The sequence below is a fragment of the Physeter macrocephalus genome, chromosome 16, assembly GCF_002837175.3.
Source record: "Physeter macrocephalus isolate SW-GA chromosome 16, ASM283717v5, whole genome shotgun sequence".
Lineage (NCBI taxonomy): Eukaryota > Metazoa > Chordata > Mammalia > Artiodactyla > Physeteridae > Physeter > Physeter macrocephalus.
Genome location: NC_041229.1, coordinates 83,930,413 through 83,953,694, shown reverse-complemented (window position 1 = coordinate 83,953,694; position 23,282 = coordinate 83,930,413). Strand labels below are relative to the sequence as shown.

General features: G+C 35.9%; 1 protein-coding gene and 1 pseudogene across 5 annotated transcripts in view; one reads left to right on the top strand and one right to left on the bottom strand.

Moving 5' to 3' along the window:
* Positions 1 to 23,282, top strand: part of IMMP1L (inner mitochondrial membrane peptidase subunit 1) — a 74,279-nt gene that overhangs the window by 138 nt on the left and 50,859 nt on the right. For 4 of the 5 annotated variants that reach the window (XR_003683600.2, XM_007117521.3, XM_028501124.2 and 1 more), the window contains exons 2-3: positions 10,620 to 10,664; positions 18,281 to 18,391. Coding sequence is in view for 3 of the 5 variants with exons in the window: in XM_007117521.3 (XP_007117583.1) it covers positions 10,661 to 10,664; positions 18,281 to 18,391 (115 nt within the window). In the remaining 2 variants the exon portion in view is untranslated. The remainder of the gene's footprint in view (positions 1 to 10,619; positions 10,665 to 18,280; positions 18,392 to 23,282) is intronic. The other variant, XM_007117523.2, reaches the window with a different exon arrangement.
* The window catches only part of LOC102993710 (cell death activator CIDE-B-like), a 6,517-nt pseudogene continuing 3,493 nt past the window's right edge, over positions 20,259 to 23,282 (bottom strand).

Below are 23,282 nucleotides of genomic sequence, written 5' to 3'. Positions count from 1 at the left end.
TGAGTGCCCTCGTTCACGCTGAATTAAAGAAAAGGCTGGTGGAGCGGTATATCAAGCAAATACCAGTAGGACCTTGTACTTTTCTCCGCTCAGTATTAAAGAGGATACTCCCTCCCACCCCTTTCTCTTCTGAGTTTTTGGGAGAAAATTCCCTCCGCCATCCTCTTCAGGTCTTTTTCTGAATGGTCGTGTAATATTGAAGGGATTGGAACTCTTACCTTAGCGACTTGCTTGTTGAGCCCCTCGGCTTGGTTCCTCAGTGCCTGTGACAGGTGGGTTGGATTTAGACGTTAGAGTAAAAACTCCTGAGCTTTGAGGCGATTTGGTTTTCCCCCGTTTCAAACAGCAAATGACAAAATGCACCCCTCTGACAAGTCCCCGTGAGTAGCTTTCGTTAATTTTAATTAGTGCTTCTGGAAGTCTTAGAGCGCCTTTCCATAAGTGGTGTGAATGATAAGTGTTACTCTGACAACCTTGTTCACACATTTAATTGTCGTTTGCTGTTAAGGCACCTGCAAATAACAGAAAATACTTAAGGGTTTTTTTTCCCCCGAAAAACTGATAAGAGTTAGATGTGTACGTGCTTTTTTTTTTTCAAGTGATTTATGAACTCTGAATCCAGAGCTTATTAGAATAGGAAGTTTAATTCCTCTTAAAATTGAAAAAAAACATGTAATTTAGAACTGTGTCCTTGGATTTAAATTTTGTTTTCAAAATTTTGAGCTGGCCGGGGGTAGGGGATTGGAGTAACTGATTTTTAAAAGCATTCATGATTGACAAGTGTCTAAACTAAAAAAGACTCACAAATTATGCTTGTGCTAATAGTTATTGTTGGTTTTGACAGTGATACTTTTAAAATACATCCAAACTTCATGGAAATTCTTGCCGTTGAATTGTTTTAAATCTCAGTGACCTGTTAAGACTTTTTGGCTGATTCTACTTGATAAACTGAAATTATATTGCTAAATAGTGACTAGAGTTTTTCATTTGGGATGGTTTTTGTTTTTTGTTTGTTTTTTAAAGAAAAATGTTCAGAAAAGAAAAACTAAAACAACATCTTGCTATTTAACAATATATCAACTGCAAAGCTTGATCAAGGTTTAGATGCTTTCAGTTAGAATCTCACCAGTATAAATCTGTAATCTAAATTGTTCAGTAAATAGCTGTTGAGTGTTTACTGTCTGCTTGGAGCTAACCTTGCCATTTTAGGCCTATAGACGTAAAAAATGTTCTCATTTGGGGGAGATAAGATTAACACATAGAAAACAGCATAGCAGTTAAAATGAACACATTGAACAATATATGTTAATTTTGTCCTGTAGTAAATAATTATACTAAGAAGACCAAAACAAAAAGTGACAAAGCAATCTAATATCAAATAGGAACTTCTCTGATAGTTTTGCTGCTCTGAAAACTTTGAAGTACAACAAATATTGAATTTTTATAGGTTTCTTTACTACGTATTCCCTTGTTTTCTACTGTTTACTTCAGCCTTTAGTTTTCTAAACCTTATTACTAGAAGTGAAAAATTGTTTTTCAGCTTTAACTGTAATCCAGGAAGCATGACATTTGTGTGCACCAAGGCATTCCTGAAATTAGGATATATCCTTGGTATAACATTATCATAGAATAAATTAATTTAATCTGTCCTATTTTTATTTTTTTAAAGAGACAAAACCTTTGCCCTCAAAGCAAATAATCCCAAATACTTGAATTTACCAGTATGTAGGGTAGAATATAAACATTGGAGTAAATGAAGTTTTTATGGAAGGGAAGAATTAAAAGGGTATATGTTTAGTTGTGGTGTTAAATGATTAATAATTATTTACTGAGCACATAGTAAATCTCACGGAGTGTGCTATGTACTAGGTTACAGGAGAAAGAATACTTAGTCACTACCCTCTTTGAGTTCACAGTTGGGAGAGATAGGTGGGTGGATAGGTTAATAAAGTATACTCTAAATGCTGTGGAGGACAAATACAGAATACATAACTTGAACTGAGGTAGAGAATCCTGGGTAAGTTTACCCTGAGAAGGAAGCTCCCTCCCCTCCTTCAGTAAATCTGCTCTCATTGCTACTGTGCAAATAGTTCTCATAATTTGTGCATAGTGCTAAGAGAAGAGGAGACTAGAGAAATTAGATAGAAGTCTAATTGATTTTTTTAAGATGAATTTTTTTTCCTGAAGGATAATGGGAAATCATTGAAAAACTTCAGGTAAAGAAATGACATAATAATCGTATTTGATCGTTATGTTTGGCTAAAAAGTATCCTGCAAGAGAATGGATTGGCTAAGTGTGATTGGGATAAAGAGAATGGAATGAATCAAGAGATTACTATAATGGGTAGAATTGATATGACCAAGGAAGGTTGACAGGAGGAATCAAAGATGACTAACAGGTTTCTGTATTGAGCAGCTTTCTGGATGGTGGAGGATAAAGAATAAAGGAGGAACAGTAGAACTTTATAGTTGTGCGGTTGGTTGTTTTAGGGAATGGGAAATCACGTTTTTTTATGTTTTGAATGTATTTAATTGGAGTAAAATACCTGTGGAGTATCCAAGTGGAGATGTCCAATACACAGTAGGCTATGTGAGAGAGGGATCGCTAGATGAAACATATAAATTAGAAATTAATTAGCCCATGGTGGGGGTTTACCTTAAGGGAATGGATAAGCTCACCAAGGAAATGTATACTTTAGGATGAGAAGAAAAAAGAACCAGGAATAAACTTTGGGGAACATGAACACTTGAAAGCTGTGCAGAGGAGGAGAAAATAAAATAAGAATTGGAAAGTGTTTACTTGATTTAGTAATAATGATTTATTTTTGGCTTTGTTAAGGGAAGGTTTCATGGAGTAGCAAACTGAAAAGTCAAATAATTCTGTTTAGAATTGAATGGGAAGTGAAGTTGAATATTCCATAAAAGTAGACCATTTTACATTTTAGAAGGGTTTGCTGTGAAGGGGGTAGAGGGGGATGACAGAGGTTTAAGGGAGCAGTTTTCTTGTGTGGGAGAGGGAGAGAGAAGGAGAGGGGCAGGAAGAGAGAGAGAAAGAGAGAGAGAGAGATGAAGCTACTGGAAAACATTCTTGGCAATGGATGAGGAAAAGAACCTGAATGAGGTAGAAGGAATGGAATCTGGAGCACAGGAAAGGGATCAGTATTTGAAAGGAGGAGGCTAAATTCAATGGCTAAAAGTGTAAATGAAAATAAGACTCTTTGTTTTCCTTTTTGCCATTAAATCTTGGAGTTTTAAAGACCATTTTCTCTTTTCTTGTTCCATATTCTTACCTTCATCCATTCCCAGGACCTTAGTTCCTATTTATACACCAATGACTAACATATTTATAGTCCCGATTGCTTCTCTGATCTCGAGAATGATAAATTCAGATATTATCTTTTTTCTGAAAGTCTTAGTGGGACCTCAAACTCATAATGCCCGAGACTGAACTTCCTTTGGTGTTTTGTATCTAGGTAAATGATAGGACCATTTGTAGAGTTAGTTGCCTGAGCCAACTCACTATACTCAATTCCTCTCTTAAGCTTCATTCCTCCATAGCCCATCTCTTACCAAGACTTATGGAGTTTACTTCTCAGTAACTCCCTAATCCATTCTAGAGCATTTAGCTCTCATCTTTGGTTCTCCTGCAGTACATTCTCCATTCGAGAGCCATCCCAATCCTTTCAAAATAGATGTCTGATCATATAGTATAAAAACAAAACTTTTAAGGACATGCATTTGGTTTCCTCTACTTAGCTCTCTAGTCACATCACTCTATAAATTCCCTTACTCTCTTCACTCTATCATTCATTTATTCTCCTGTACTCACCTTGTTCCCATCATCCAAAAGGCCACTAGTTAACTTCTATTTATCCTTCAAATCTCACTTCAACCTACACATCCTCAGTAAAGCCTTCTGACCTTGATATCACAATAAAATAAGCTCCTATATACTAACAATGAGCAAGTGAAATTGGAAATTAAAAACAATACAATTTACATAAGTATCCCCCAAAATAAAATAATGAGGTATGAATCAAAAAGTGCATAAGATCTATATAAGGAAAAGTTCAAGACTCTGATGAACCAAATCAAAGAAAAACTAAATAAATGGAGAGATATTCCATATTCGTGGATAGGAGACTTAATATTTTCATTGTGTCATTTCTTCCTAACTTGATCTGTAGATTAAATGCAATCCCAAATAAAATCCTAGCAGGTTATTTTTTGGATATTAACAAGCTAATTCTAAAGTTTATATAGAGAGGCAAAAGATACAGAATAGGAAACACCATACTGAAGAATAAAGTTGGAGGACTGATGCTACCTGACTTCAAGACTTACTATAAAGTATTGGCAAAAGAATAGACAAAGAGATTGGTGGAGCAGAATAGAGAACCCAGAAATAGACTCACATGGATATAGTCAACTGATCGTAGACAAATGAACAAAGACAATACAGTGAAGCAAATATAGTCTTTTCAACAAATGGTCCTGGAACAACTAGTCATACACATTTAAAAAATCAATAAGTAAATAAATCTAGACACAGACTTTACTTCAGAAAAATTAACTCAAAGTTGATCACGTACCTAAGTGTAAAACACAAAACTATAAAACTCCTAAAAGATAACATAGGAGAAACATAGCTTATTTTGGGTATGGCAGTGACTTTTTAGATACACCAAAGGCGTAATCTATGAAAGAAATAATCGACAGGCTGAACTTCATTAAAAACTTCTGCTCTGTGAAATACAGTATCAAGAGAATGAGAAGACAAGCCACAGACTGGGAGAAAATGTTTGCAAAAGACACATCTGATTAAAAGTACTGTTGTCCAAAATACACAAAGAACTCAATAATAATAAGCAACCTGATTTAAATATGGGCGAAAGACCTTGACACTTCTGACCAAAGAAGATATACAGATGGCAAATAAGCATATGAAAAGATACTTCCCATCATATGTCATCAGGGGAAATGCAAATTAAAACAACACTGAAATACCACTGCACATCTATTAGAAGGGCCAAAGTCCTGAACACTAATATCACCAAATGCTGGTGAGGATGTGGAGCAACAGGAACTCTCATACAGCGCTGGTGGGAATGCGAAATGCTTTTGCCATTTTGAGAGACAGTTTGGAGGTTTCTTACAAAACTAAACATACTCTTACCATATGATCCAGCAATTGTGCCCCCTTGGCATTCACCCCATGGAGTTAAAAACATATCCATTTAAAAACCTCCACATGGATGTTTATAGAGGCTTTATTTATAATTGCCCAAACTTGGAAGAAACTAAGATGTCTTACAGTAGGTGAATGGATAAAGTGTGGTATATCCAGACAATGGAATATTAATCAGCGCTAAAAACAAACAAGCTCTTAAGCCATTAAAAGACATGGGGAAACCTCAAATGCAAATTACTAAGTGAAAGAGGCCAATTTGAAAAAGCTACATACTGATTCCAACTATGTGACATTCTGGAAAATGCAGAACTATGGAGACAATAAAAAGATCAGTGATTGGCAGAGATGGTTGCAGGGAGAGATGAATAGGCAGAGCACAGGATTTTTAGGACAGTGAAAATATTCTGTGTATTATAATTATGGATATATGTCATTATACTTTTGTGCAAGCCCACGAATGTACAGCATCAAAAAAGAACTCTGTGGTAAACTATGGACTTTGGGTGATGATGATGGGTCAGTGTAGGTTCCTCCTTGGTAAAAAATGCACCGTTCTGGTGAATGATGTTGATAATGGGGTAAGCTATACATGTGTGGTGTCAGGAGAGTATAAGAAATTTCTGTACCTTTCTCCTAATTTTTTGTAACCCTAAAACTGCTCTATAATAAAGTCCCTAAAAAAAAAAGTGTCCAAAGTACAAAGAAATCAGCTATATAAAATCTCAGTCAGAGAGTTTCATAAGCAGCGTGTATATCACCCTTGTGGCCAAATAGTGGTACCATTTCCACAAGGGTATTCTGAGAAGTCTGCAGGTACGATTGAAAGACTGCAGTGACCTATTAAAGGTACACCAGAAAACATAATGGTCATGATAAGCAACTAGCGCCCCATGACAGAAGTGTGTACCCCTTTGGTTGGCCTTTCAAGTTTTCTGAGACCTAGGGCTCATATTACCATTGTGTCTGTGCATGTAAAGCATATAACAGAAATGGTGAGGCTTATCATGGGGCCTGATAGTATTCTGGCAGCATAATTGAATGAGTGAATGCCAGGGTCATGCCTGCACAGAGGGAGTTCTTGGACCCCATGCAATCCTTTTTTGCTTCCTGTCAGTATACTCATAAAGGGAAATCCCAGTCCTGAGTTCCAACATCACACATTGTTTTAGCTGTCTTTGTATTTTATGTAAATGAGGCCATACACCATTTACTCTTGTGTTGGATTTCTTTTGCTCACCATTATATTTGTGAAATGTCCGTTATTAATGTGTACAGTTGTGGAGTATTTGTTACTGTATAATATTGCTATATAGTATTGTGTAACTGTGTCACAAATCATTATTCATTCTACTGTTGAAAGGGATTTGGCTAGTTTACTATTTGTGGCCAAACATTTTTCTAACATGGTTGTACCAATTTACACTCTTACTGGGAATGTTTGAGAATTTTGGTTGCTTCTCATCCTTACCAACACTTAGTATTGTCTTTCTTTTCATTTTAGCCATTTTGGGAGGATTATGGTATGACATTTTCATTTGGATTTGAACTGATGAACTTGAGCACCTGTTCTTATGTTTATTGGCCATTTGGATAACCTCTTCCGTGAAGAGTCTTTTTGTGTCTTTGCCAATTTTTAAAAATTGCATTGTTTGTCTTTCAATCTGGATTTGTAGGAATTCTTTTTATATTTTGGATAAGAGTTCAGTTTCAAATAAATGTGTTACAAATATATTCTCTTAGTCTGTGGCTTTCCTTTTCGTATTCTTTTCTTTTAATTTAATTTTTTTTTTTTTTTGGCGGTACGTGGGGCACAGGCTCCGGACGCGCAGGCTCAGTGGCCATGGCTCACGGGCCCAGCCGCTCTGCGGCACGCGGGATCTTCCCAGTCTGGAGCACGAACCTGTGTCCCCTGCATCGGCAGGCGGACTCTTAACCACTGCGCCACCAGGGAAGCCCTAAATTTAATTTTTTTTATACAGCAGGTTCTTATTAGTTATCTGTTTTATACATATTAGTGTATATATGTCAATCCCAATCTCCCAATTCATCCCACCACCACCAGCCTCCCACCCCAGCTTTCCCCCGCTTGGTGTCTATGTTTGTTCTCTACATCTGTGTCTCTATTTCTGCTTTGCAAACCGGTTCATCGTCTTTTGATTCTAGTCAGAAAGTATTCTGAAGGATTAGTTTTTCTCCTTATGTCTAGCACTTTATGGCTAGGTTTGCCTACTCCCAAGAGTTCAAAGATAATCTCAATATTTTCATCTAAAAGCCCTGCTGTTTACTTTTAAACATTTGAGTCTGCATGCTGGTGGAATTCATCTTTTTTTGTCTTTGGTGTGAGGCAGGGCTGAAGGTGTATTTGTTTTTCCTACATAGATATCCTATTGACCTAGCACCATTTATTGAAAAGGCAGTTCTTTACCTGCCATATTGAACATTACTTTTTCAATAAATAGAGTCACACATATTAGATAGATTTTTCTGGACTTACTATTTCATTGGTTAGTGTGTGATTCTTCAGGTTCTCCAGAAGGATGACTTCATTTCTCTCAGAATTTTAACCACCTGTACTGCACTGCACTCAAGCTAAATCAGTAAAAGTAAGATGCTCAACCTTTGGAAATCCCTTCTTACAAGTTTGACTCACCGGCAAAATCTTGTTCTGTTCAATCTGTAGAGCCTTCACATAATTTTTCTTGTATTTTGTCCTGAGTTTGTGGTTGTTACCTAAGGGAGGGTTCGTCTATTATGAGCTTATTTTTTTAGTGACTGTAAATGATTTCTTTATTGCTGATATTGGTTACTTGTGTTTCTTCTTTTTTTCTTTTTTAGGTTTGCTAGGGATTTTTCATTTTTATTAATCTTTTTTTTAAAACCCAACTTTTGGCTTTTAAATTTTTTCCCTGTTTTTGTAAAATTTTTTACTTTCTATTTTATTGATTACTGCTCTTATTATTTCCTTCCTCCTACATTCTTTGGTTTTGATTTGCTGAAATTTTGGTTTTTCTCTCGTGATAAAAGCTTAATTCATTGATTTTCCACCTTTCTTCTTTTCTTGAATACTATTTATAGTTAAGGGTGATTTTCCCTAAGCACTATTCTAGCGGTATCCTACAACTTTTAACGTTTTATGTTTTCATCATCATTTATTTTAAAGCATTTTTAATTTTTTGTTTAGATTTCCTCAATAATTTTTAGAACACTTTTGAGAGTGCTGAAATACATGAATTATATTGGATGCCAGGAAAGCAGGTGTAATCTGGGACTGTCCAGGGCACATGAGAACTCACGTTCATCCCAATTGTAGTGGATTCTTAAGTGTAAGCAGAAAACTGGGGTTTTAAGTTAAAATTTTAAAAATCCACTGTATACTCATCTGGGAATATTCAGTGTAATAGGGTAGATGTGTCAAAAGATAAACATGTTTTGGTTCAAGGAGATTTTTCAAGTAAATGTATCTATAAAGGTGAACAAGACATTTTTAGTGGTAAACACTAAGCACTAAAAATTTTTAGTGTTAAAGGAAAAAGAAATTCCAGAGGTAGAATGGCCCAGCATAGGTACATCTCCCAACTGGGGACTGTTCTTCTTTGCATGGAGCCCAAGTAAGGAATTTAACAACTGCTGACTAATGCCTGGTGCCCCTTTCCTGTGTCAGCTAGAGGAGTCTCATAGGCATAAAGCTGCAGTGCTAATCTAAGCCCATGCATTATTCTAATTATCCTGGACATTTCTGATGAGGTATCAATTCCTCCTCAGTATGAATAATTATGGGAGCCCAGGGAAAGGCCAGATATTTAAAACCATTCCATGTGAAGCTTCTTACATCACATCTGCGGATTTTGCATGAAAGATCATTTAGACTAGTGCTGATCCCTTCTGAAGAAAAACATACTTCTTGGCCCAATAAGTAGTGTTAGTAGAGGGAAATATTTTGATTGCTATTTCCCAGTTTAAGAATATGAAGTTTCTTGTAGGATAAGATGAAAGTTAAAAATCCTAGCAAACATTTTCATCGTAAACTCAGAACTAAATTACACAATTTTTTAAAAAACTTTTTTGTTCACAGCTCTTGTTCTACCTTTCTTTGAATTATATTTTCTTAGGAAACACTTTTAAAATTATTTTCAAATTTGGCAGCATTAATTAATTGCATTCTCTACATTGAATTGTTTCATAATCTTATAATTATTATAATAATCTCATAATTTAGTTTCTCATTTGTAATGCTATATCTTTGGATTTTTCTCTCAGTAACTTTGAAGGATTAAAAAAAAATCTATTTTAATGCTATTTTCATAGAATGATGCCTTAGACTTAGGCATTAATTATTTCCTTTTCTAATGTTACTAATTTTTGTCTTTTTCTGAATTTAATCTTTCTTCCTGCTTCTCTTAGGTATTTTTTGTTTTTCATTGTAGCACTTTTAAAGGCAATAATTAAAATATAGCTGTAGTGGCCTATTATATTATAATTTCCAGTTAAGCCCTGTCCAGTAGTACTTCCTGTGTTGATGGAAATGTTCTATATCTACACTGACCAGTATAATAGCCATTAAACACATATGGCTGTTGGGTACTTACAATGTGGCTGATTTGATTGAGGAACTGAATTTTTAATTTTGTTTTAATAATTTAAATTTAAACACTACTTTTGGCTAGTTGCTGCTATATTGGACAGCATAGCTCTAGATCAATATTTAGCAAAATTTTTCTATGAAAGACCAAATAGTAAATATTTTAGGCTTTGCAGACCATATGGTCCCTGTTGCAACTACTTAGCTCTGTTGTTGTAGCAAAAAAGCAGCCATAGACAACATGTAAACAAATGAGCATGGCTGTGTTCCAGTAAAACCTTATTTGCTAAAATGGAGTGGGCAGGATTTGGCTTATGGGCCCTAGTTTGACAACCTCTGCTCTACATGAAAGGTATATCTAGGAATCTATTTATTTTTCTTTTTCCTGCTCTGTATTCCCTGGGGGTCTTTTCCTGTAACATTTTAGAGAGATTATTACCCTCCTTGGGTTGTTATTCTGTATTTCTTCAACTTTTGTTTCAGCTTTTCTATTTTTTTGTATATGTGGGGGGAGTTGGTGGTGGACAGGCATTCTATTTTAAATTTCTTTAAACTCTACTCTTTGTTGTTTTAATTCTACTCTTTTATATGCCTGTTGTCGCATAGATACAATATCTTAACTAATATCTCTGAAGATGTTAAATAGAATTATTTTCCTTTTATTTTCCTCCCTGAATTACCTCTGATTTCTCCAGAGTTGCTTGTTCTGTTTTTCATCATGGGCCTTCTTCTTCATTCCTGTGGTTTCCTTAAATGTTGGTGATCCTTGGTTGTTCATTCATGTTGATATATGACCAGTTGAATAATATAGATAACTGGAGTAGGTTTTCTCTTCTTTTCTTTCTCCAGCAAATTACCCTAAATGGAAAGAATACTGATGGGAATTCCTTATGGGTAGGTAGAAGTTAGTATTTTTTTATTAAAGTATGACGATTTACAATATTATATTAATTTCAGGTGTACAATATAGTGATTCAGTATTTTTATAGATTGTACTCTATTTAAAGTTGTTATAAAATATTGGCTGTATTGCCTGTGCTGTGCAATATATCCTTGTAGCTTCTCTACTTTGTACATAGTAGTTTGTACCTCTTAATCCCCTACCCCTATTTTGCCCCTCCCCCCACCCCTCTCCCCAGCGGTAATCACTTGTTTATTCTCTATATCTATGAGTCTGTTTCTGTTTTGTCGTATTCATTCATTTTATTTTTTAGATTTCACATATAATTGATAACATACAGCATTTGTCTTTCTCTGTCTGACTTATTTCATTAAGCAAAATATACTCCAGGTCCATCCATGTTGTTGCAAATGGCAGAATTTCTTTTTTTTATGACTAATATTCCATTGTATATGTATACCACATCTTCTTTATCCATTCATCTGTTGATGGACATTAGATTGCTTTCATATCTTAGCTATTGTAAATAATGCTGCTGTGAACACTGGGGTGCATATATCTTTTCAAATTGTGTGTTTTTGTTTTCTTTGGATATATATCCAGAAGTGGAATTGTTGGATCATGTAGTTCTATTTTTAATTTTTTGGAGGACTCTCCATGCTGTTTTCCATAGTGGCTCTACCAATTTACATTCTCACTACCAGTATATGAGGGTTCCCGTTTCTCAGACTCCTCACCAGCATTTGTTAGTTGTGGTCTTTTTAATGATAGCCATTCTGACAGTCGTGAGGTAATATCTCATCAGGGTTTTGAGTGACATTTTTCTGATGATTACTGATGTTGTACATCTTTTCATGTGCCTGTTGGCCATCTGTATGTCTTCTTTTGAAAAATGTCTATTCAGGTCTTCTGTCCAGTTTTAAATTGGGTTGTTTAGTGTTTTTTTGTTTGTTTGCTTGTTTGTTTTTGATATTGAGTTGTATGAGCTGTTTATATAGTTTGGATATTAACCCCTCATCAGTCATATCATTTGCAAATATTTTCTCCAATTTAATAGGTTTTCTTTTTGTTTTGTCAATGGTTTCCTTTGCTCTGTAGAAGCTTTTAACTTTAATTAGGTCCAATTTGTTTATTTTTGCTTTTGTTTCCTTTGCTTTAGGAGACAGATCCAAAAAATATTGCTACAATTTATGTCAGAGTGTTCTGCATGTTTTCTTCTAGGAGTTTTATGGTTTCTGGTCTTAGATTTAGGTCTTTAATCTATTTTGAGTTTATTTTTGTTTATGGTATGAGAAAATATTCTAATTTCATTCTTTTACATGTAGCTGTCCTGTTTTCCCAGCATCACTTACTGTAGAGACTGTTTTTTCTCCTTTGTATATTCTTGCCTCCTTTGTCATAGATTAATTGACCAAAAATGCATGGGTTTATTTCTGGGCTCTCTGTTATGTTCCATTTACCTATATTTCTGTTTTTGTGCCAGTACCATACTGTTTTGATTACCATAGTTTTGTAGTAGTCTGAAGTCAGGGAGTGTGATACCTTCATCTTTGTTCTTGTTAAGGTTGCTTTGGCTATTTGGGGTCTTTTGTGTGTCCATATAAATTTTACGATTATTTGTCCCAGTTTTGTGAAAAATATCATGGGTATTTTGATAGGGATTGCATTAAATTTGTAGATTGCTTTGGGTATAGGTAGGACTAATTTATTGGTGTGTTTTGCTCAGAGTGGATAAGCAGAGAGCAAGCAGACAGACCAGGTCCGTCTCTAATAGCCTGATAAGGAGGATCCTATCCTAGGTTTCAACCACTATACTTTGGAGCCCAGATTCCTCTCAGGCAGGTTAAACCTTTTTTTATCCTCCATAACTGTTGGTTCAGCCCACAGCCCCTTTCTACAGGAAGAAAAGTTACATCTTCCCTGAAACATTCTCCTGTGTGTGTAGTTGGACAGGGGTCAACATACTTTTTTGGAGACTAAATAGTCAGTATTTTAGGTGTTTCAGGCCACGTGTCCTCTTTCATAACTTTTCAATGCTACCATTGGAATGCAGCTGTAGACAGTATATTAAAAAATGAGCACAGCTGTGTTTTGATAATGCTTTGTTTTATGAACACTGAAATTTGAATTTCATATAATTTTTACATGTCACAAAATATTCTTCTTTTCTTTGAGCCATTTAAAAGTATGAAAACCAGTCTTAATTTGCAAGGTATACAAAAGCAGATTGTAACCTGAACCATCGTTTGCCAAACCCTGTGCTAGGCTGTTGCTCTCTCTGCCCTGTTCTACCTATCACTGTTATTTCTATCTTTTAGAAAGTTTTCATAATCTCTAGTATGTTGATGCTTTTCACTCCCTTTTAGTGGCCTAAGGGTCAACCTTTCATTCTACCCAGGCCTTCAATGGATTGGATGAGGTCCACGCACATTAGGGAGGGCAATCTGCTTTACTTAATCTGAGGATCCAAATGTTAATCTCATCCAAATACACCCTCACAGTAACACCCAGAATAATGTTTGATCAAATATCTTGACACTGCATGGCCCAGTCAAGTTGATACATAAAATTAACCATCATTCTCACATAGCTAGTAAATGATAGAGCTAGGATTCACAACCGTGATGAGCTGTCTGATGACAAAATTCAAGCTTATTTACGATTTGTACCTGGACCCAAACTCAGCATTAGTATCCTTCTAAAGATAGCCTTTTATTTAGCCAGTTTATGGATATTTGCGTAAGGAATGAGGCATATTTGTCTTGATAAAATGAGTAAATTCATAGTAACCAGGATGGTTCGAGAATGTGATATGAAACAACAAGTAGTAAGTGAGACGTTATTTAACACAGAGGTGAATCATTTTGAGTTTCAGAAGACCTGTCTTAAACTTGTGAAAGAGAAATTAGACCCCTTTGTTTCTCCAAAGCATAGAAATTTCGGTTTCAACTCATATTAGAGAACTTTTTATCAGAGTTGTCTAGCACTGAAACAAGATTTTTAATCATTTAAATATATTTGCTTTTAAAAATCTTTAGAATTTTAAGGCCATATTTTTACCTTTTATATTTTTTCATTCCCCAAAATGCAAAGTTAAAAAAAAAAATTAAAGGCAATTTTGTACTATAATTTTATCATTCTCCAGAGTGAAAGACTTGAAATTAATTTTGTAGTCTGTTTGGTATTCTAAGGTTATTTTAAAAAAATTTAAAAAGCAGCTCATGTTTCCTTTTTCAATTAACATTTCCTAAATGGACTCACATGGAATTAATGAATTGCTCTCATATATGATGATCATTTTCCCTCACTGAGCATTGGAATATGTTCATTTTGGAGCTTATCAGTAGCTCAGTCTTGATTCTGTAGTTGAAGTAGTTATGTCAGCCTTTGCATCTGGCTCACGGTCTTGGGTCCTTTTTCCATAGGAAAAATCTTTTTGTGATAAAAATATACATAACATAAGATTTATTATTGTAATCATTTTTAAGTGTACATTTCAATGGCATTAGGTATATTTATGATGCGTAAACTTTGCCACTATCTTTTTCCAGAGCTTTTTCATCATCCCAAAGGGAAATGCTTTACCCATTGAGCAATAACCTTCCCACTCCATCACCGTAGCCTCTGGTGCCTCTATTCTACTTCCTGTCTCTATGAATTTGCCTATCTAGGTACCTCACATAAGTGAAATCGTATAATATTTGTTCTTTGTTAGCATTTGCATAATGTTTTTCACTTAGCATAGTGTTTTGCAAAGTTCATCCATCTTGTATCATGTGTCAGAACTTCCTTTTTATGGCTGAATAGTATTCCATTGTACGTATATAGCACATTTTGTTTATCCATACATCTGTTGATAGACACTTGTTCTGTTTCCATCTTTTGCCTATTGTGTATACTGGTGTAATGAACATCAGAGTACAAGTATCTGTTAGAATTCCTTTAGGTATATACCGAGGAGTAGAATTGCTGAAGCATATGTTTAACTTTGTAAGGAACTACCACAGTGTTTTCCACAGTGGCTTAACCATTTTGCATTCCCACCAGCAGTACAGAGAGGTTCCAGTTTCTCCAAATCCTCAGCAACTTTTGTTCTTTCTTTCTTTATTTATTGGATAATAGCTGTTCTAATGAGTTTGAAGTGGTTATCTCATTGTGGTTTTGATTTGCATTTTCCTAATGATTTGTGATGTTAGCATCTTTTGCAATCTAGATATGCTGAGACTTTTCCAAATCATCAAGTGCTGATTTCTTTTTGCTTAACTTCCTCAGTTTATCTCCTGTTATCCTTTTTCATTCCTCAATTTATCTCCTTTCTCTCACATTTTACCAAAATCAGCAAGGAGAAACCAGTACATGCCTTTAACATTTTGCTTGGAAATCTCCTCAACTAAACATTCAGGCTCATCACTTACAATTTCTACTTTTCACCCAACATTAGAACACATGTCAGTTTTGCTACATTGTAACAAAGACTGCCTTCCCTCTAGTGTTCAATAACATCTCTCATTCCCTTCTTGAGACTTCACCAGAAGTCCAGTTAATGTTCATATTTCTGTAACATTCTGTTCCTGACAAATAAGTGTATTCTCTAAGATGATACAAGTGTTCTCAGCCATCCTGTTCACTTCCTTCTGAGCATTCACCATTCACCAGAATCTTCTTAACGTCTCTTATTTCTATTGGGTTGGCCAAAAAGTTTATCCGGGTTTTTCTGTACCATTTTATGGAAAAGCCTGAACGAACTTTTTGGTCAATCCAATATCAGCTGGCTCTTCAAGGCAATCTACCAATAGTCTCTTCAGTCTTATTATTATTTTTCTTAAATTTTTTGTTATATGTTACAGCAACACCCCACTTGCTGGTACCAAAATCTTTTTAATTTCATAGGAATTCCATAACGAATTACCACAAACTTGGTGGTTTAAAACAACAGAAATTTACTTCGTTACAGTTTCCAGGGCCAGAAGTCCAAAATTATGGTGTCAACAGAGCTATGATTGTTCCAGCAGCTCTAGAGGAGGATCCTTCCCTGCCTCCTCCAGCTTCTGGTGGCTCCTGTCTTTCCTTGACTGTGGCAACATAACTTCAATGTCTGCCTTCATTTTCACATTGTCTTTTTCTCTTTGCCTCTGTGTGTCCTTTTCGGTCTCCTTTGAGGACATTCTCATTGTATTTAGGGCCCACCCTAATCTAATATGATCTCATGTTGATCCTTACCTTGATTATATCTGCAAAGATCCAGTATTACAATAAGGTCACATTCTGAGGTTGTAAGTGGACATGAGTTTGGGGGAAAGGGAGAACACTACTCAACCCACTATAGTCTCTTTTTAGGTAATTATATTATAAATGTGTTATATAATTATTTATAATTTTTAAAACTCAAAGTTTTGTATAATATTTTGTTGTGAGATTATTTCACCATACACTAATACTTTTAATGTTAATATTCATATTAGAAAGTGCCAAATAGGGAAATCACTTTTCTTTTTAGACTTTATAATATATATTAGAAGTACAGGGCTCTTTAATGTGTCTTTGCTTTTTGATGAGGATATTGTACACATGGGCATACACACACATGAATAAAAGCAGCAAAGTTCTGTTAACTTAAAAAAGTTTGTTACTCAGTATTTATTCACACCATATAGTGAGATCCTAAATCACCTCTCAAATTGAATGGAAGGAGTGTGTGATTAGATTTCCTTGAGATTTGGGGTGTTTTAAGACTGACTTCAGGGACTTCCCTGGTGGTCCAGTGGTAGAGAATCCGCCTTACAATGCAGGGGACGTGGGTTCAATCTCTGGTCAGGGAACTAAGATCCCACATGCAGCCAGGCAACTAAGCCCACGCCCCAACTACTGAGCTCATGTGCCTCAACTAGAGAGCCTGTGTGCTGCAAACTACAGAGCCCACGTGCTCTGGAGCCCACTCACCACAACCAGAGAGAGAAAACCCACATGCCACAACTAGAGAAAGAAAACCCGCACACCACAACTAGAGAGAAGCCCATGCGCCGCAATGAAAGATCCCGCATGCCTCAACGAAGATCCCGTGTGCCGCAACTAAAGACCCGACGCAGCCAAAAATAAATAAATAATAAATCTTTTTTTAAAAAAAGACTGGCTCCAAAATGTTTAGTGAGTTCTTCAAATATTTCAGTAACTCAGAGGAAAAAATATTTTTAGGAGTAGCTGCAATATAATTTAAGTATATGTAGTTGAGTGTTCTAATCAGGTGGCATTATTAAGATCAAGCACAGTGCCTTTAAGTGGATGAAAGTGTATTTAAGCAGATTGTTGTTACAGAAAAAAACAGAAAAAAACAACCCTCACTTTTAAGGGTCCTAAGAGAAAAGGGAAGAAAGATGTTAGGGTCATAAAGAGAGGAGATGAAATAAAACAAAAATTGGGGTTGAAACAGAAATGCATTATAAAGGAGAGGGAAGGTAGATTGGCAAAAATGAGGAAGTATCAGAAAAGTGAAATGTACAAAAGCAAAGGCAAGAAATCGGATGGGGAAGACTTTAAGGAGAGCAAAAAATAAGAAATAATGCTATGACTAGCTTAGTGTTAAAGGGTAAAAGATGAATATATCAGAGTTTCTTTCAACTTAAGTCAAATTAATGATGATTATTAGAGAGTAACTGTAGTCTTGATATCATACACTCAAGTCAAGCTTCTCATGTCATTTTCCCTGTAGAAAATAGTAGGAACCATTTTATGTATTATTCATTAAATTGCAAGTAAATATATTATTTATGATATATTGACATGTGATATTGTATGTTAGACAAACTTTTATTATATATATTATTTATATTATATACATTTCAAGGTAAATATTCATATGTTATCTTCTTTTAATGGCAAAAATTTGGTTTTTGGTGTAAACAATGAAACTGCCTGTAAACACATATAAAGCAAACTGTTTAATGTTTCAAGTAACAGTGGTGATACATCATTTTCTCAGTCATAAGAACTGACATGGAGTTATTATTGTTGAATATGAGGCAGGTTTTGACATCCAGGAGAATATCAAACATAATATGTTTTGCCTTTGACATATTATGACTGGTCACGGAGTTTTTTTACAATATCAGGTGCATTCCTCAAATTCAGTAAATATCATACTAATCAGGCTTAACATACGAGCATTACAAACTACTTCTCTGCTGCCTTTGTATTCTTAAAACTAAAACTAACCCTAGATATTCATTCATGCTGACCTGTAGAAATGAATGTTATATCCTCTCTATTACCTGCAAATTGTTTAGACGGATTTGATATATCAGAACTGTATATGGTTGGCTTATCAACTCCTTTAAGTCCTTGACCACAGTTTTCTCTAGGTTGATTGATGTATTATGTCACCCATTTACTTTCTTCTACTTAAATTCTCTGGTAAATAAAGGACTTTAATATTCTGCTCTTTAAAATCATTTTATCCGAAGTGTCATTGAATATCTGAATTCAGAATCCTATTGATCCAATAAGGAAGATGCACCTTAACAGCTGAGAGACATTTAGTCATATTATATACTAATTCAACTAAATATGGCTGAAAGAAGCCTTTACTTAATATAATTTTGATTTCCTGCTTTAGGAATCCTGAAACCATGGATCACCTATATATGCTTTGAGACATGCTTTAGGTGTTTTTTCTGGAAGCCCTGCAACTGCCTTAAAATTGAATGTATCACTGAAAAGACCTATGGTAAGTGGGTTTTTTTCCTTCTTTTTCTTCTGTCGGTTTCATGTTGTGGTTAAGTCTTATGAATGTTGTAATGCTGCTCCCTGCTGGACATCGTGTAATTTTTTAAAGTTGGCACTTAATAGATGGGCAGATAACTGGTTAGCTGGACCCACTATGGAGGGGAATCCTTGCCTGCATTCACGGAAAAACAACAGTATACAACCAAAGCAGCTCTGTTTTCATAATGGGTGATACCCATTATGTTGATATCTAAAGCCTGATGAAAGTGCTGATAGTCTTGTTTCTAAGTTTTATTGTCTGCTTCCTGTTTAGTGGCATCTAAAAGTTGTAACAAACATACATTGAAGGGTGCTTGTAGATGATGGAATTTTTAGGATTTCCTAAATTATATGTGTGTGTATATGTTTGTAATTTGTCCGATTATTAATATTATTATCTCTTTTGTAATCATTTAAATTCCCTGTATGTTTTTCCAAAGGAACTATTTAAAACATCTTTAGTATAATTTAAATTAGACACTGTTGGATCTATTTTGAGTGAGTTACCCTACATTACATTTTATACAGTGGACTTTAAGTGTAACTTGTTTTGTATATCCATCCTATAATCTAGCGATTATGTTTTTTAGTACACACAGTGAACCATTCTTACACAGAGTGACACTGGATTGGATCTCAAGTCTCATATTTGTGTCCATCCTATTATGAACCCTCATACTGAATGCAAACACAGGTGTTCCTAAAATTGTTTTAAAATGTGTGAGAGTTAAAAATTTTTCTTCCTACTTTTGTGCTAAATTATTATATATTTTTTGGAGTGCAGCCTGCATAAAATTAATATCTGGATGTAATGTAGGTTTTTTTGGAAAGTAAGCATACATTTTATTGAAAAGAAGAAAAAGCAATAGGCACAACATTGAGCTAAGCAAAGATTTAACAATAAAACTGATCTTATACTCTTTAATGACCTGGTACTTTTTTTGTGGCCATTTGGAAAGCCTGTAAAATCTGTTCTTTATTAAGATTCTGGAGAATTAGGCATAGTAACTTATTTCTTTATTATTAAAATATTGCAATAAAAATTAGAAATGTAGACCAAGAAAATAAAATTGTTAGCAAAAAAGAGGAGCCCTTTCTTCCTTCTCTTTAAGAATATATTTTTTCAGAAAGTATATCATTTTAAACTTTTTTATTATGCAATATAACACTATATAGAAACATAAAATGAATAAGTATAAAGCAGACATTCACTAACCATAGAACATTACTGACATACCAGAAGCTCTTGGTAATGTCCTGATTTTTGTGATAACTATTTAGATAATTCTCTGTATAATTTTATCACTTTTATGTGTATTCCTCAGCAATGTGTTCACTTTTAGCCTCTTTTTAATCTTTATGGAATCATATGTATTCTTTTTTTGGATAAACATTTTTGTATTTTTGTTGGAAATGTTTTTGTTATTTTTAAGGGGAAGGGTATGAAGAAATAGAGAGCTTAAGGTAAAGTCAGACAGCTGACTTCACTGTATTAAAGAGCTTAGGGACAGGAGGAGTTGTAAGGAATTTAGATGTAGCTGCAATCAGAATGGGATCACGATGCCTGGGGACAAGTTTGTAGCCTTTCGGGGTAAGTAGGAGGCTGGAAAGATCGCTAGGAAAGGACAGCATTCTTGAGGAAACTGTATAGCCTAGGCATGGAAAGCATTATGCTGATGGGACCTATCACAGTGCTGTCAGAGAATAATGGGGGAAATCAGGTGAGTTATGTAGTCTGCACTGCCTCCAGGTCTCCAAACCTGATGCTGTCACAGACCTCACAGAGCATCTCTTGGAACGAGTCTGGGGCAGAAGCTCAGAGCCCCTTCTCAGTAAGGATGGAGGGGACCCTGCTGCTGCCACTGTCACTGCTCAGCCTCCTCCACTGCATGGCAAAGGGTGGAGGAAATTGCCAGTAACGTGGCCCAGGCTTTGCAGCAGCATCATGGAGGTTCAACTGGATGAGCTCCCTGAGTACTTTCTTTGGGCCAGGTACCTGAAAGTCACAACTCATGGAGTAGATCCTGTAGATTGTGGCTTTGATGTTCAGGCCAAAGAGGTCTCAAGGGTTTTGCTTGTATATGTTCAAGGTAATGAGGGCGATGTCCTTGCTGTGCTTGGGCTTCTACCAGCCTAGGCCATACGATAGCACCTACTCCTGCTGGGGCTCCAACTCTGCTTGAACTCCAGCATCATCAGGCATGTATCCTCTTCCAACAATTGGAAGAAGTCCTCACAGTCCACAGAGGTCCCATCCTCGTCTATCACCAGTGTTAACCACAGGGTCTCCAGTGCTTTGTCTAGTAGTTCCTGGCAGGTGGCAACTGTGATCACAGACACAGAAAGTGGCTAGAGTGGTGGAGCTGGGGTCCAGACCCTACAGCCAGTCTTGGAGCTCATATTGGATCCTGATTTGAGCTTGGAGACTGCGACCACCTTTGTACTTCCCTTTGGGTTGGTGCTAGATTGCTACAGTGTGACACTGCTGCAGCTGTGGGGTGCCCCTGTGGCATAGCATGGGACACAGATGGGCCTACTGGTGAGCCCCATTGTCTGGAATCACATGCATTCTTTCTTCCTTTACCCAGCATTATGTTTTGAAGATCATCTTCATAGTTGCATGTAGTTTTATTTTATTCATTTTCATTATCATGTGTTGTTATTCCTTTGGAATGAATATGACAGAATTCATCCATTCTGTTGTTGGTGGATGTTTGGGTTCTTTCTGGTGTTTGGCTATTATAATTAACATTTCCATGAACGTTCTTTTACGTATCATGTGTTGATTTTTGTGTGTCAGATGGAAAAAGGTCATATATTTTCAGGTTAAAGATAATTGATTATAGTGGTATTTTAAATTAATTTAAATGAGTACATGAGAAAGTTGTTGTATTCTGAGGGTGACACATATTAAATGTTGGAAAAGATTCTGAAGTGATCATAATTTCTTTACTGTAGGCCTTAAATATATGATAGAGTGCCATGTAACTTGTGACAGTTTAAAAATAGTGTATGTGGGGCTTCCCTGGTGGCACAGTGGTTGAGAGTCCGCCTGCCGATGCAGGGGACACGGGTTCGTGCCCCGGTCCGGGAGGATCCCACATGCCGCGGAGCGGCTGGGCCCGTGAGCCATGGCCGCTGAGCCTGCGCGTCCGGAGCCTGTGCTCCGCAACAGGAGAGGCCACAACAGTGAGAGGCCCGCGTACCACAAAAAAAAAAAAAAAAAAAAAATAGTGTATGTGTAGTAGATATACAGATACAGATATAGGACCTAATGTAGTAACTCTTTGTTTTACTTTATTAGCACTTTGATTCCATTTACTATTATATCATGTTTTCTATAACTTCTTCACTTTACTGATGAAGGAACTGAGGAGAGCTAAAGAGATTGAGTGAATTGCACAAGGTTATTTAGCAGGTTGGAGCTAGAAACCAGCCCAAACTGTCTACTTAGTGGCAGTCACAATTTAAAGAAAACAAAGTGAAAAGTGAAATCAGGATATATTCTTGAGTGTGTCCAGCCATTGAAGTGGAGAATTTGCATGACTAGCTTTCAGAAATTATCAGGTATTCTTTTGACTCTTAACCAAGAAGTGGCCTTGCACAGGGAATTGTATGTTTAAAGGCCCCCAAAATGTTACTGCACTTTATTACAATTCATCTTCTGAAAGGCAACTGTGGTATATTCTAACTTGGAGAATTTTACTTAGACTAATTCCTCATTCATTGGGCTGTTATTAACAAGTGGTGTACTATTTCCTCATCTGTTAATTTTTTGAATAATTGAATCTTATCCTTTTGTGTGCCAAAATTTATTTCATATGAATATTTTTTATAAAATGTTTTTTGAAATATAAAATGTACCCTTCTGTCTTCTTAAACAGAACAAATTGAGTATAATGTAAGTTGTTTTTGTTTTTTTTGATGGCTCAGAGTTGTTATTGTGAACATTAGTCATTTCACAGAATTTATGTGACTTCCTCAGAGACCATTATGCTGTCTAGGACTGTTTTCCTAAATTATGTCCTGGGTGCTGCTTACGATGGGTTTTTGTTGTTGTTGTTTTGTTTTGTTTTACCTTTGTTAGGTAATTCTTGTTTTTTGCTCTCAGTGCATTATATTGACTCTAATGTGAAAATCACCATTTACATAACATATTCATTGGTTAGGTGAGAGCTTAAGTATGGTCTACCCCATCTACTGATTAAGGGCATAGAAAGTAAATTTAACATTTACTTTGGGGTCAGCAACTTGTCTTGCTGCTTTGTTCCAAGAGACTGAGATTATCTCACAACTGATTTCTGGATGATTGAAATGCAACCTAGATTTGCATGTATCAATACTGTGGTATCCTTATTTGGGGAATAAAAATTATCATGTACATGTTTTCTTATAAAACAGTGATATTGAAACTGGATTTACTTAAGGATTCCTTAAATAGGAAATCCAATGAACTTAAATGGTTGTTTTTAATAATAAAATATTTGACAGGATGGGCTTTGAAATAAAAACAATGTATTAGGTGACATTGCCTATTGAAAATGTCAGTCATAAAGATTAAGCCACCTTTGAAATGATAGCTTTGTAAAGGAAAATATAGAAGTAACATAGATTTGGTTTCCTGAAAACATTTAAGTGCTCCAGAAAACATTGATTTAAAACTGAAATGCGGGGCTTCCCTGGTGGCGCAGTGGTTGCGCGTCCGCCTGCCGATGCAGGGGAACCGGGTTCGCGCCCCGGTCTGGGAGGATCCCACGTGCCGCGGAGCGGCTGGGCCCGTGAGCCATGGCCGCTGAGCCTGCGCGTCCGGAGCCTGTGCTCCGCAACGGGAGAGGCCACAACAGAGGGAGGCC